Genomic DNA, 15494 nt, shown 5'->3' with positions numbered 1-15494 from the left:
GTGGTGTGTGGCACATTCAGAACTTGGTGGGCAGCTGGGTAGTCTAGGAGAGGGGATGGATGGCTGCGGGGTCAGGCGCTGGCTTTGACTCGGAGTGGAAAATGGGCAGATGAGCAGGTGTGCATTGCTTCTGGAGGTTGACTGACAGGATTTTCCCAGTGGATTAGAAATAGAGCCTGAGGGAGAGAGTAAAATCAAGGGTGAATTCTACATTTTTGGGGTTAAGAAATGTGAAGATGATGGTATTATTCACTAGGTACAAACCAAGGGTCCTACCTGATTGTTTTGAATGGGAGGATTGTTGTGCTAGCCAGCTCAGGAAAAAAAAAAAAAACAGAGTTCTCCACTGATAACTGGACATGATGATACACCCCTGCCATCCTGCCCATGTAAGAGGCTGAGATTGAGAAGACAGTGGTTCTGTGAACAATTTTGGGTAAAATTGTTCACAATACTGCATTTCAGTCAAAGAAGCTGAGTACAATGGCATGGGCCTGACATCTCAGCTATGGTGGGAAGCAAAAAATAGGAGGACTATGTTCCAGGCCTGTGTAGGAAGTGAGACCATAACCGGTACATAAAAAGGCTGGAGACAGACATAGCTCAGTATGAGAGCACTTGCCTAGCAAGCATGAGGCCCTTGAGGTCCTGAGTTCAAAACCTAATGCCATAAAAAACCAAAACCCCTAGCCTGGCATGGTGGCTCACATCTGTAATCCTAGCTACTCAGGAGGCTGAGATCTGAGGATCACGGTTCAAAGTCAGCCCAGGCAGGAAAGTCCGTGAGACTATCTCCAATTAACCACTAGAAAACCGGAAGTGGTACTGTGGCTTATGCGGTAGAACACTCGTGTTGAGCTGAAGAGCTGAGGGACAGCGCCCAAGCCCAGAGTTCAAGCCCCATGACAACAAAAAAAAAACAAGACCACCACCACCACCACCACCAAAAACAAACCCTTTCACTGTTAACTCCCCACAGGGATTCTAATATAGAGATCTGAATTAGAGCCCAGGAACATGCATCTTTAGTAATGATCATAGTTAATTCTGATGTGGTTGGTTTCACTCTTTGAATGGTTGATCTAAAATGTTCAATTAAGGGCTTTAAAAAATGGAACTAAATCCAACAACTCCCCCCTCTCTCCATGCCCCTATTCTGGAAGAATCCTCAGGCACAGGATAGGCATTTATCACCTTCAATGCTCTGCTGCTGTTGGTTTTAAAGACCCGAGCCGTGTTAACTTTTCTTGAAAAGAGCAGAAGCAAGCAGGTGCAAAGTAGAATCAACTGTCAGGGGCTGGACCTTGGTTTTGGGGTCTTTTAACTAATAAGGATAGCGGTCATTGAAGCAGGACTGGTGAAGATGGAGGGAGGAGGGGTTCTTTGCTACTGGCTGAGAGCCAGTTCAGGTTCACAAGATCTAGTTGTTAAACTGCCAGGAATTTAACTGGTGTTTAAACATAACCAGGGATGGGGTCTAACTCAGCTCCAGAACACTTGCCTGGCATTCATGGCATTGAAAAAATAAAGCATAAACTTAACAATTGAAAAAGTTAATGACATCATATCCTCATTATTTTACCATTTTGTTATTTCGTGCTCTTGAGGCTATTTTTGTATGGGGGAACTACTTTATAATGTTGCAACTGTGCAGGTCCCAACTCCTGGTGTTCGCTTGGAATCAAGTAGTGTATTTACACCAGAGACATTGGCAATGGCTGCAAATCCACATACCTAGCTGTTTGGAGAACTTTTGATACATGTTCACCAGTACACTCACTGTCGATGGTGTATAAAGAAATCAGGATCCATGGCTTATCCCTGTAATTCTAGCTACTCAAGAAGCTGAGGTCTGAGGATCACAGTTCAAAGCCAGCTTGGGCAGGAAAGTCTGTGAGACTCTTGTCTCTAATTAACCACGAAAAAGGTGGAAGTAGAGCTATGGCTCAAGTGGTAGAACACCAGTCTTGAGCAAAAAAAGCTCATGGACAGTGCCCAAGCTCTGAGCAAGCCCCAGGACACACTGTCACACACACACACACACACACACACACACACACACACAGAAAGGAGAAGTGACAGAAGCAGTGAGGATATCAGAGCAGGAGCCATCTAAAGGTCAGATAAAACCTACCATACATTCATTCTCTGAACAGTAGTTATGGCAGCTTGACCCAACCTCTTTGCATTCATACACCATCCAAATTCCTTCAAAATCTTACCTAGATGGTTGCAGCTCAAAGTAGAAGTGTGAGGAAGCAGTTTTTAGGGGGATCCCATGTCTATGCTAACTGGAACAAAACATTTCTCCTGACAAGGGGTTAAGAGCAGTTAGCAGCACCATCTAGTGTTGAAGAACAGATCTCCCCTAGAGAATGATAAAGGAATTTTATTTGGGCCCTGGAAACATTGACATTATGGTTTGTTTCGTCTTTACTTCTTTTCCCTCGGTTTTTTATATTCCCTCAATTTTTTATATTCTCAGAGTCAATTGTTTGTCTAGTCCAGCAAAAAAAAAATAGCTATTAGTTCTGGAAAAGATCTTTGTGTTGGTTCCTTGGCAACAGTGGATAATGCCAAACTAGTTGACTGGGTCAGGCCATATGCAAAGGAGTGCTGCATTATGCATGATTTGCTTAGGGAAAGGGTAAATGTTTTCTTATGGGTTACCTATGTCAAATATTCCTCTGACTTCCTAGCTTGTATAGTCCATCCAGTTTGAGTAGATACAGCTTTCTTAGCTATGATGTAGTTTAATCAACATCCCTAAATCAGGTTTAAAAAAAAAAATCATTTTGTAGGAAAGTGGTAGACGACTAGCACTTAGCTTCCTAGTGAATAGTATTGTCCTCTTTTATGAGGGCCAGTGTCAAGATATTTGCTAGAAACGAAATAATTGCATGTGTTTGAATTTTCATACTGAAGGGCCCAAAAGTTGGAGTACACTTCTATGTAGTGTATGTATGCATGTAGCACTGTGGAGAATATGGAAGGCCAACCAATGAAGATGTCCCTTTTGTCACTTTAGGTTTTGATGGTTTGAGCCAAATGAGGCAGCATTTAATTAATTGGGCTGGCTCCAAGTTCTTACTCCAATCCTGAGTTTCCATCTTTTTAATAAGTATAACCCATCTCAGGGATACTTATGCTGTTTCTGAGGCAGAAAACCAGGAGGGAGTGAATGCTACCATGTGTAAGGTCTGACTGGAGCAGGATGGATTCTAATGTCAGTGGGAAGGGATGGGGATGGAGGCACACTAAGGTGGAGCTGTGATGAGATGCAGTCTTGGGATCAGACTTCTTCCAGGACACCTTTTCCAGTGTTTTCAAAAATGTTATTTAGGAAAATTCTCTGGAGATTGTCAGATATATAAACCTAGATATATATTGTCAGATATATAAATGTTTTAGGTGTAGGCTCTGGGTTTTGCAGCCACACGGTTATTTATATAAGCAAGACTTCATCATCAGCCTACATGCTGATAGCAGCTTCACGTTGGAAAATGAGCCTGACACTAAGGGCTACAGTTTTCTTTTCTTTTTGCAGTGCTGGGTATCAAGCCCAGGTCTCATTTATTAGACAAGCACTCTACCATGGGGTTGCCCTGCTAGCCTCTTAAACTATTTTTCTCTTGAAATGAAGATTTCATTAAGAAAACAAGTTACTTTTGGCTCCTCTGTGAGTCAAACATTAATCAGAATAAGGCCTGGGCATTCCTGTTTCTTACTCTATAAGTATGCAAATCCATTGAACTATTAACAAGCTTAAAAGCTTGTAGCATAGTGCTATTTCACTAGCCTTTGGAAAAACTTTTTTTTTTGTCAATCATGGAGCTTGAGCTCTGCGCCTGGGCGTTGTCCCTCAGCTCTTCAGTTCAAGGCCAGTGCTCTGCCATTGAGCCATGGCGCCACTTCTGGCCTTTTCTGCTTACGTGGTGCTGAGGAATGGAACCCAGGGCCTCACGCATGCAAGGCAAGGACTCTACTGCAGAGCCACCTTTCCAGCCCTGGAAAAACTTTCAATGTCTAATTCACACTATTAAAGGCAGACCTGAATTTTGTGTGGCCTCAATTCAGGAGTGCACTTGTCCCTATATGAAGGACTCACTCCTTAGGTGACTCTCCATGTTTTCCCTGTCTAATGCCCAGGGACCAGGGCCTCCTATTCTCCCCTATACTTGTGTCTTTCTCATTCCTGGAACCAAGTCCGCTGTCTACTTCTTTCTCTCATGTTAGCAGGTTCTAAACATGGCACCTGAATCTCAAAGTCTTCCAACACCCCCGTGACTTGGATGTCTTAATGTTTTGAACTATTTCATGTTTCTTCTATCCAGTTAGATGCAACTGAGAAAGATGAAACTTTCTTCTCTGGTTTTCCCTTTCATCTCAGAATCTTAATGAGCCTCAAGGACTTGACATGGGTGTTTAAGAATAAGTTTACTTTTCCATTTTAGCCCTTTGGCAAGCATGGACAATGTAAATAAGATGTTTCTGATCATTTCCAGGCACTATAATTTTATGAGACGGTTTTGGAGATTTAACTGACTTACCTTTTGTGCTATTTTATATATTCTTAAATTTCCCATCATCCATACCATGCACTTGAGACCACCTAAAGCTTCAGCTGCTCAAGAAAGAAAAGGAACATACAGGTGACTACTCTATCAAATGATGAAGTAACTTATTTTCTTGTCCCAGTAGGAGCCCTGGGTATACCTAGTATAGGTATACCCAGTAACATTCTAGGCAGTGCAAATGAGTATTTTTCTGTTTTGGGGACTTCAGAGATGTCCTACTTTAACCTACCACTTCATAATGAGGAATCTGAGACACAAACTAGGCCCCTGGTTTTAGGGGATGGGTGCCAGGAGTGCTTCTCTTTCCTAAAAGATATCAAGTCAAAATTAGAATTCAAGGCAGGACAAATGGTGGTGGTTCATACCTATCATCCTACTCAGGAGATTGGGAGGATCAAAGTCAAGGCTGGCCCAGGCAAAAGGCCAAACCTTCCTCTTAACATATAAAAACCCAGGTACAATGGCACCTGCCTGTCATCCTAGCTATGTGCAAAGTATAAATAGGAGGATTGTGGTCCAGATTGGCCTGACTACAATATAAGACCTTGTTGGGAAAAAAAACCTAAAGTAGTGAAGGCTGGTATTGTGGCTCAAGTGGTAGAGGATCTACTCTGAAAACACAAGGCCCTGAGTTTGTATCCAGATCTGCCAAAACAAAAAAAGTAACAAAATGAAGAAAATCAAATGAAAGAATGTAAGGCAGTTCCAATGGAAGATTTGTCTTCTTGCTATTACAAAGAACACATCACCATTCTCAAAAGTCAAAAACTACTAGAACACAGACTTAAAAACCAAGCCATTTAATTGTGTCTTTGAAGGTAAACAATGTAAGGAGCTAGATCCCAAGCCCTGAGAATGCAAGAGCTACATTGTGGGTCCAAAACATGGCGTGCTGTTCTCAAGCTGAAGGTTCAGAAGGGCCAGATCTCAAGGGGTCAGGAGGCAGGGAGCATATGGGATCAAGGCATTCCTTTTAGCAATTCTGTCAACCACCAGAAACAGACCCCATGAATCTCTTAAAATGGGAACAAATTCAACTCCTGGTTTTATGGACAAAGAATGAAGAGTACAAAGTGATACGCTGAGTTCTCTTTGCTTTCCTCATACAATCAAGACGCCTGAGCTGAAGCTGTGGTTTGGGTTCCCGATCAGTTCGTGTCCATTCACTTCCAAGGAATGCCACATGAAGTGACTGTGGTAGAGAGCTCTCACCAAGACAGCTTTAACAAGCACTGAAAGTGAAAAAGAACCCTCTAGTGGCACACTGACTTAGTTTATAAGATTTTAATTCACACATTAAAAAAGCTACAAGTTTTACTTTTTCTCCTTTTTCTCGTCTTTCTTTCCATCACCCTTCTCCTTGTCTTTTTCCTTGTCTTTGTCATCTTTCCTCTCCTTTTTGCTCTCCTCCTTCTCCTGCCCTTCCTTCTTCTCCGCGTCACGGTTGGCGATCTTGTTGTTGATGAGGTTATGCAGAGCAACCACAGAGCGGATCAGCGAGGCCAAGTACACCACCACCATCTGGTCATTGGTCTTCAAGTAGAAGGCCTTGACAAACTCCTGCAGGCTGACGTCCGGCAGCAGGTTGAAGACGTCCTGCAGCTGGTATATGATCTGGTGGTTGATGGGCAGCTTGCCTGTGGCTACTTTCTCCAGGTAGCTCCTGATATCCAGAAGCTTGGAGTTCAGTCCCTTCAAACCATGGACCTGGTTTGTGATCCGCTGTGAGAGAGTGCCCACTGTGGTGTCCTTGATGTCTCTGGATAAGCCACAGAAAGGCAGGAAAGAGCATCAGGCTACTGCATCCCCACGAAGGGCCTCACATTCTAAGCAAACACCCAGTTTGGCAGAGGAGGGGTAAATTTTCAAAAGAAAAAAAAATGTTACTTCACTTTGTCTAGAGTCAGACATAGATTACCTTAGTTCTGTTGTCATTTGGGGTATGTGTGTCTGTATTTTAACTTTCTCATCACAGTGCAGTTTGCAAAAGATGGTTATAATACCAGAGTTAAAGGAAACCATTTTTCTTAAAGGAAGTGTGGAATGTTCAAACATACCTTTACTTCCTTCACTGTTCCATGAAGGATGATGGCATGTTTTGGGAAGAAACTGCTTGATAAAAACTGACCTTTTCAGAACTGAACTGGAGCTCAGTGGTATGTCTTGCTCAGTATATGCAAAAAAGACAGTGCAAAAAAGAAAACCATCCCCCAAACAAACAAACAAAAAAACCACACACAACCACTACCTATGAATTTTTCAAATGAGGATTACATGAAGGTGTTTGAACACCATCCCAAGAAGAAGATCCCTTCTGTAAGTAGGCTCTGGTCACTGGAAGGACAGCCAGTGGAGAGCGAAGACCGGAATCTCACACACCTGTTCCCAACAGTCAATGTTTGGTTTCTGGATAAGATGTACTATCTGCAATGTCACACATTCTGACTCAAGATATTTAGAGATGAACTAATAAGACCACTCCAACTTAGAGACAGGAAAACTAAAGGGCTAAGCAGGCAGCACATAACTATAACCCTAGTACCCAGTGCTTAGGAGGCTAAGCAGGAGAAGAGAGTTCAAGGTCAGCATGGGTTGCATTAGTAAGATCTTGTCTTAAACAAGATCAAAATGGGAGAATCATTACTTCATGGCCAGAACCAGCAGCTGATTCTGGCTTTTCAATAAAAAAATTCAGATGTTGTACAAGGGTCTCACCTTAGCAAGTGTTCCACTCCAACTTCCTCTGCTTCCTCTGCTCCAATCTCACTGGTCACGTGCTCAAATGTTTTTGATGTTGGCGTTCCATCCTGGGAGAAGACACTTATAGTTCTCACTTTCAATAAACAAACTGTTCTTTTCGTACCCTCAATCTTTTGCTTTCAGTCATCTCATTTTATGAGTGTCTCATTTGAGATCTGCATGGCAGTGGTGGGTCAGTTTAGCTTGGAAAGTTCAGTCTTCAAAGGATACTCACTGATACAGTCTGTCTAGACATGACTGTTAGCACTGACCTCTAAATTGTTTCTGTGGAAAGCCTACAATCTGAGTAGCTGGTGGTATGCTTTAGTGATCTGTTGGGGAATGATCTGGATCTCTGGACAGCTTAATGATGTTTTGATGGGAGTGGAGAGCACTGTTCTTAGGCCTAGAGCCAGAAGCTGCACATCTGTAAAGGTGGTACAAAAGTCTGTGAGGGGTTCAGTGGCCAGACTGCTGGGATGGGGGGGCTGTGATTTGTTCAGAATGAGAGAATACCATCGGTGTTAAGGGCATGTGATAAGGGAGCTGAGGGGTCTTGGGTATGTCATTCAACGATGTGCTATACAAATTAGCTCTTATCTTTCTCAGGATGGTGTCAATCATCTACCAGGCACCCCCCACCCTCCTGCTTTGGACACAAGGATGGTTTGAGCCTTGCAGTCTTTAGGAATTCATGGAAAGCTCTGCCTAGCCATGTGCTCTTTTCATCCTCTACTGAAATGCTTGCTTCTTAGATGAGAGTAGCTCCAAATTCCTTTTCTAAAGAGGCAGCACTAAAAATTAACTAAAAAAAAAAAGCCAACAACCTCTCAGAGATAAAAGCCTGATTGCAACTAGGCAATACATTTGGCTACAATCCTCCCCCTTCCAACCCTCAAGAAAAAACAGAAGGCTAGGGCTTAGTGTAAGAACACTGGCAGGAAGGTACTCTTTAATAGCCTTTTCCAAATTTTACAACACATTAAGGATAAATACCATATATCTAAATCCAAAAGCAGACTGCAATCCATCCCTCAACTCTTTGGATTTTGCCATCTGGGTCTTGGCAGCTCTGACTAACTGTAGGAAAGAATTTAAAACCTCAAAGAAGAAGAGAATACTGACAAAGAATAGGCTCAACAAGAATGGAGATCCTATTAGATGAGGAATAATGCCCCAAACTCTCTAACTGGGCATCTTAGATTTCTCTTATCGTCTGTTATTTCTAAAGTTTGACAATTAAAAAATTCAAGATCAAAACTGGCAGCAGAAATCAATGTCCTCTTTGTTACAGACAAAGGATTTGTCGACTTGAAAATGAGAAACTCCCCACTAAACCTGCATGCACAGAAAGATAACTTACATCATGAACCTCTTCCACTGATATATACGCTTCAGTGGGCAGCCCCAGGTCCTTTGGTTTCACATCAATAATGACCAATACCTGGCAGAGAAACACAGCTTAGCAAATATCACACTGGAATTAACGGATCATGTCAGCCTTTTTCCTGACTGCTGAAATTATTTCATTCATTCAGTTAGACAAGCCATAAAATGAGTTTATATTTCAAATGAGCCTGTCATTTGTTGTGGTGTATAGTGTGGTTAAACAGAAGAAATCAGGAGAGCTCAAATTTATTACAAAGCCATGGAAGGATTTCCTATCCAAATTGTTTCTAGGATACTCTTATTTGAGTTAGTGGGCAAAGAGAGTACTTACTGAGTTAGGGCAGTATCTTTTCATGAGTTCATTGATGGCAATGTCATTCTTGTGTAGTTTAGGGCCTGTGTGGTACCACCCAACTATTCTTTCTCTGGCTGGGAAGAAGAAAAAACTTTAGTAGGCTCAAATCAGTTCATGAAGATTGACAGAAGCAGCTCAAGAAGGATAAGGACATCAGCATTTTTGAAAATCCCTTGACTTATTTTATCCTACTGTGAAACCGAAAACTCTAAAACAATTCTTGGAAAACAAGCAGTGTGTGATCTGGAGACATGAATACCCCAAATTAGTTTAGTTGACTGGTCATATGTCAAAAAACTAGAGAACAATCCCAAGGCCATGTAAGAGTAACTGAAAGTTCACAACATATACATGGCAGTTATAAGTGTTGTGGGACTAACTATATCCAAAGCAATGTAGTTGCTGTAAATGAAATAAAATCCAAGTGATATAACAGACAGACAACTCTCTTGCTCAAGTATGAGGGACAGGTAGATTTTATTAGCTAGTGTTTTGTTCTTCTGCTGCAGTCAGAGGACTAGCTCCACCCTCAAACTAGGTGGTCTACCTGGCTTGTAAGCCAGCATTCTAGTTTCTCATTTATTTTTAACTCATTCCTTTACACTTAAGTCTAGCAAGTGAAAGGTCCCTTGACCTTAAACAAAAAAGAAACACAGACATATAATTCAATATCCTGCCATCACACTACAGAAAGTCAAGACTTACCATTGACCTTCTTAAACATTCCATACATGTTTTCCAAATAATCATGGTCTAAAAACCAGACAGAATCATCTTTGTCATCTTCATCAAAAGGGACTAAGAAAAAAAAAAACATTAAAATTTAGTTTATGATGCTAAATAAAGCACAGCCGTCAGAAGGGTAGATTCCCTAGGCCAAATCTAACTCATTTTTTTGTGTTTTATTTGTCCAACATAGCACATATATATTTAAAATTTTTATTGACATTACATATATTACATACATATATTACAGTATTGTAGAATAGTGATACTTAAAGTCACAAATACACTTTTAACCTTCACAAGGCAAGTTGTTATTATCATGGTCTATCAAGCTTGTGAATTCTATGAGCTTTGACAATACAACTATTTCTTCTACATCACGTAGTGTTTATATTTCTTTCCTTTTGCTTAATGTAAGCAGTTCCCTCTTTCTCTCTCATCCCCCCCTCCCACCACTGCTTTTGAGTTGCTTAGTTCATTTTCATCTATGTCTAGTGCAGCTGATAGGCCCCTCTGTTGTACAACATAGTATATTTTTTAGTTGCCCTCATTTAAAAAATGAGAATTTATGTAAAAGTTCCAGATTTCCAGCTTTTCTATAAACTGGCCACATGCTTTTCATCTTCTAAGCACCCCATCACTTTCTAATATCTTCCATTAGATGATCACTCTGCTGGCCAATTCTTTCTGACAGTGGGATTCATGATCTCTAATCAGGTCATGCCAGCAATTCTTTATTTCTTTTTTCTTGTTGCAACTTTGATCACGAAAACAATACATGGTCCTAAAAGTAAAGTTCTTGCAACAATTCATGATTCAAATTGTAAGACTAAAGATTTCCAATAGCCACGGTTGAAAGTTTAAGGAAGGTGCTAAAACATGGCCCTACTTGTTTTTTGTCTGTCTGCAGTGCACCAGCATTCCAACAGAAGAGAAGAGAATGAACAATGGAGACCATACAGCCTAACTATAACGTTTACCATCTGGTGTAGTGATAACCAAAAGTAAACTCAAAGGAGACTTTATGGGGTACAGGACATTTCTCTCTTATCCATTTCTCCCTAATTTAACCCAGTTATTCTAAAAAGAAATCCTTGTTACAATTTTCAAAAAAAAAAAAAGAAGGAAAAGAAAGAAAAAGAAGATAATAGTGCTTAGATAAATGTAAAGGTTGCTTTTTACCTGCAAAACTGTTGGATACATCAAGGATTTTCTTTTGCCAAGATCCCAAAAGCACACCAACAACCCGCTTCTGGTTTCCAACCTTGCCGATTCTAAGTGAGGAAACAGGCGGATCAGTCTGCATAGTGGATCTAACCGTTAGATACTTGGTGGCAGATTATCAACAGTTGAACAATTTACCCTGGAACAAATCAGCCTAAATAAATGTAACAGGGTTAGGGTAGGACTGGCTACCTAACCTACCTACCCTAACCCTAGTACACATGAGGAGTGACTCACGTACTTTGTACTACTGCACACTAGCAATTTTTATTTACCATTGGCTGCAAAGTAATACATGCTTAGAAAAAAGTGACTTAAATTTTTTTCTTTGCAGCTTTCCCATCTCTACACTTTTTTCCTATCCCCAGATCTTTTTGGGGCCAAAGCTGCTAGAGTGGTCTCAGTTTTTATGGTATGGCTTCCATGTTGCCAATTCTTTTGTGGAACATCTGCTCCATATCGACAAGTGCCAGTACATGCGCTTTATCAGGCACAAGGCAGAAGGGAGTTGACAGGGAGGCTGGATGAATAAGAATCAGGATGATGAGCTCCAATTCAAACCTCCTCAGTGATTTCTTTCTAGAGAGCAATAGTGAATCACCCTTCTTGTCACGCATCTTCAGGAAATCACCTTAAGCAAATATAAGACACAGAAATGCAGTTCTCTGCTAAGAACAAACAAAAGCCAGCATAAAATGCAACCACAATTCCTTAACTAGCCTCCAGTTTCACACTGGTTTTAACTGAAACATTTTTTTTAAAGGCACATATCTTAGCAAGTCTACCAACTGTTCACTAAATCTGGGGTTTGGAACAAAATCAAGGATTTTGTATTCTTCATGGTTACTATTTTTCTTTGAAATTAACTGCAAACACTTCTAACACTGAGTTTCCCCATATCTCCACCTATTAAAAGCCTACACTTGTTATGTGACACCGCAGCTGGCAGCATCTGCTTGGGCTATGCCCCATCAGAACCCCTAGAATCCCATGGGTTCTACTAATTACTGTACAGTGGAAAAGCCCACATATCCTGCTGAACGGCGGAACTGGAGACCATAAACCTCACTCTTGTTTGTTTCTGGTTGCACTAAGTAAGGTTCAGGAGAATTGGGGGGTTGGGAGGGGATAGGCAGCCACGACTTTACAGCAGGTATTTTTACTTTTTTTTTTTTTTTAAATATACGAGATCTTTACATGTTCATTCAAGTAAAATTATCTTGTGAAACTTCTGAACAAGTGCAACAGGTCTAGCTGGATGAACAGCTTCCAAGAGGGGAGGAAAAAAAAAAAAAAAAAAAAACCCCGTCAATAACAAACACAAGAAACAACAAAAGCTCACCCACCGGGCGCTCTGTGGGATGTTCTCCCACCGGATTCAGTAACGCCCAGAACTGACACACCTCGTCTATACGTTTTCGTGATAGCATCAGACCCGATTCCCACGAAAGACATTTCATGAATGGAAACCGCCCTTCTTCCTCCCCATTCCAGGAGGCCCCGAATCTCGGTGACAGCTTTCTCCCTGCGGGCCACCTGAGCGCCAGGCGGAAGTGCCGGGTCTTTGCTGGGGAAAAGGGGCGGGCGTGTGGCGGGTGGCAGGAGCCTGGGACGTGTGTGTGCGCGCGCGCGTGTGTGTGCGCGAGGTCAGAGTCAATTGGAATTTGCTCGCCGCCATCCCCCGGCATCGCCCGGGGTTCCGTACACCAGCCGGCAGCCCCGAGCTCCGGAGCGCAGGCTGGGCCCGGCCGCCGGCTCCCGCAGCCGAGGGCCGCCGCGCCTGTGCCCGTCCCCAGCGCGCCGGTGACTCAGCAGCCCCAGCGCCCGGACGCCAGGCCGTCCCTCGCCGCCCGCTCACCGGTTGAAATGATCCACCACACTGAGCAGCACCAGGGGGTGGACCACCACCTTCTGCACCGCCAACTCCGGCATCGCGACCAACCCCGCCCGCCAGGCCTGGCTCTTGGCGACCCGCAGACACCGACGGCGGGAGCGACCGCGACAACCGGCGGATCCTCCAGGCCTAGCTCCTCCTCTTCCGGTCCGGTGGTCGCTGCGCAGCCTTTTTTCCGCTCCCAGAGTGCTTCGCGTGGCGCGCCCACAGTGTCGCCGGGGCCGCCATGTTGTGGAAGGGAGAGGGCTGGGGAGAGGCGGGGCCGCCTTGGATTTCGCGCCTGGAGGTTGCTTCTCTGGACTTCAGAGCTGACGATGAAGCTGGACCTGGTATTGGGCCTGCCATGGATTTTCACCCCAGTTCCTTCTTAGCTCACAGTTCTTCCCCCTCAGAAAACAAACAAACCTCAAAACCACCATGCTGAAAAACATAAATATAGTTCCTTAGATTTCCACAAAACTTAGAGACTTTCTTGGAGGAACTCATACCAAAGCACACTTTTGATGCAAATGCAGACAATTTATCTCATCTTTCATTATTATTATTATTATTATATTTTTGCTGGTCCTGGGGCTTGAACTCAGGGCCTGGGCACTGAGTTTTGTCCTCAAGGCTGGTGCTCTATCAGTTGAGCCACAGCGCCACTTCCAGCTTTTGTGGTGGTTACTGCCCGGGCTGGCTTTGAACCTATATCCTCAGATCTCAGCCTCCTGAGTAGCTATGATTACAGGCATGAGACACTGGTTCTCAGTTTAATCTCATTATTTTTATTGTTGGGAATTTCTCCCTAATCTTATAGGTTTCCACTGTCTTTATTTTACTTAACTTTTTATCTTAACAGGACTAGCAGAAAGCAGTTGGTGTCAGGCCACAGACGTTCATTTTCAAATAAAAACTTACAATGAGGGTTGGAGAACCTAATGTCACTAAGCTAGATCTACAGCCCAAATTTGGCACTCTTTTTAAGTTCTTCATAAAGGCCCAGTTACTTCATTATAATTCCCAATTTGCTTTAAGCCTAAAAGGCTGTGTGTGTGTGTAAAAACTGTCCCAACATGTTTCTAAATGCATGAGGTTTCCCACTGTTTATAAGATACTCATGTTTTCTGATTATATATGGATATTTATTTAAAAACATGTCTTCTCTTTTACTGTTAAGTTTTCTTAATGTGGTTTGAGTAATGAAAGTCCTGGCTAAACTATGAGGGCTTAAATCAATTATGGTAAACTAGATACCCTGCTTGTGCTCTGGCTCTCCCAAACAAGAGGTCCGTATTTTCAGGGTTATATCTACAATGGGTTCACTACAGGTAAAAATCCTTGTTAAGAAACTCTGTGGAGGGCTGGGAAGGTGGCTCAGTGGTAGAGTGCTTGCCTTGTATGCATGAGGCCCTGGGTTCGATTCCTCAGCACCACATAAACAGAAAAAGCCGGAAGTGGTGTTATGGCTCAAGTGGTAGAGTGCTAGCCTTGAGCCGAAGAGCTGAGGGACAGCACCCAGGCCCCATGACCAACATAAAAAAAAAAGTGACGCTCCATGGATTTCTTGCTGAGAAAGATGCAAACAACAAAGTGTTAGCAGGATGACAAATAAAATGTTGACTAGATGCACACCTAATCTAAGTGCAGCAGGTACCTATGTGGCGGAGTTGCTGGGTGCTGGAAAGAAATCCCAGTAGACAGATTCATGGTAGCCGGTGTCTTCTTAATCTGCAAACTGTTACACAGAGGCAAGCATGAGTCTATACAACTCAAAAATATTGGAAGATACTCTTCAATAAACAGTGTATTCTATAAACAATATATCTTGAATGTCACTCAGTATTCACCTAATATGTGTGTATGGATACTATGTACTACTGTTTTAATTGCTGAGTGAGAAATAAGCTTTTGTTGTTGGGTCTAAGCTCAAGAGATCTCACCTCCATGTCTGAAGAATGACTAAGGTACTTTCACTCTGAATCTTAGCCTCCTTTTGTTTAGGAAGCTTCTGATATTCTTTCTGGTTCCTAACCAACTACATTCATTACAAGTATTCTTTCTACTTTGGGGAATATTACTTAGAGATTTCCTCATTCCTTTTAATATTGCTATTTGATTATAGGTGACAACTACTATTATGACAACAGAATTTTTAGATTAAGAAAATTTCTCAGGTCTGGGAAGGTGGCTCAGTAGTAGAGTGCTTGCCTTGTGTGCATGAGGCCCTGGGTTCGATTCCTCAGCACCACATAAGCAGAAAAAGCCGGCAGTAGTGCTGTGGCTCAAGTTGGTAGAGTGCTAGCCTTGAGCTGAAGAGCTGAAGGACAGCGCCCAGGCCCAGAGTTCAGGCTCCATGACTGACCAAAAAAAAAAAAAAAAGAAAATTTCTCAGGCCCCATTATACAATTTGTTAAATCATGTTTACTGGTGTTTAGTGTTTGATTCAAGGGAGACTTTCTAGTTTCATCCATAATGCTCTTCAACATAGGAGAAACTTCATGTTTCTATTATAGAAAGAGTGAGGAAGAGTCTTCCCCTATACTTTTGTTGTTAACAACTGGATATTTAAAGAATGACTAAGCTGGGTGCCAGTGGCTCACACCTGTAA

General features: G+C 42.4%; 1 protein-coding gene across 1 annotated transcript; it reads right to left on the bottom strand.

The window, feature by feature from the left end:
• Nucleotides 1–5361: 5361 nt before the first annotated feature.
• Nucleotides 5362–13047, bottom strand: Psmd7 (proteasome 26S subunit, non-ATPase 7). Its single transcript, XM_042700845.1, has 7 exons — nucleotides 12869–13047; nucleotides 10969–11060; nucleotides 9766–9858; nucleotides 9037–9134; nucleotides 8680–8760; nucleotides 7293–7384; nucleotides 5362–6336 (listed from the first exon to the last, which is right to left on the bottom strand). Exons 1-7 carry the CDS (start codon nucleotides 12940–12942, stop codon nucleotides 5892–5894), a joined length of 975 nt encoding a protein of 324 aa, XP_042556779.1. The 5' UTR covers nucleotides 12943–13047; the 3' UTR covers nucleotides 5362–5891.
• Between the last annotated feature and the right edge of the window lie 2447 nt (nucleotides 13048–15494).

This window comes from Dipodomys spectabilis, unplaced genomic scaffold (assembly GCF_019054845.1).
Source record: "Dipodomys spectabilis isolate Male_0828 unplaced genomic scaffold, ASM1905484v1 ptg000273l, whole genome shotgun sequence".
In the NCBI taxonomy this organism is placed as follows: domain Eukaryota; kingdom Metazoa; phylum Chordata; class Mammalia; order Rodentia; family Heteromyidae; genus Dipodomys; species Dipodomys spectabilis.
The sequence above is the reverse complement of the archived record's forward strand: the minus strand, read 5'-3'. Positions and strand labels throughout refer to the sequence as shown.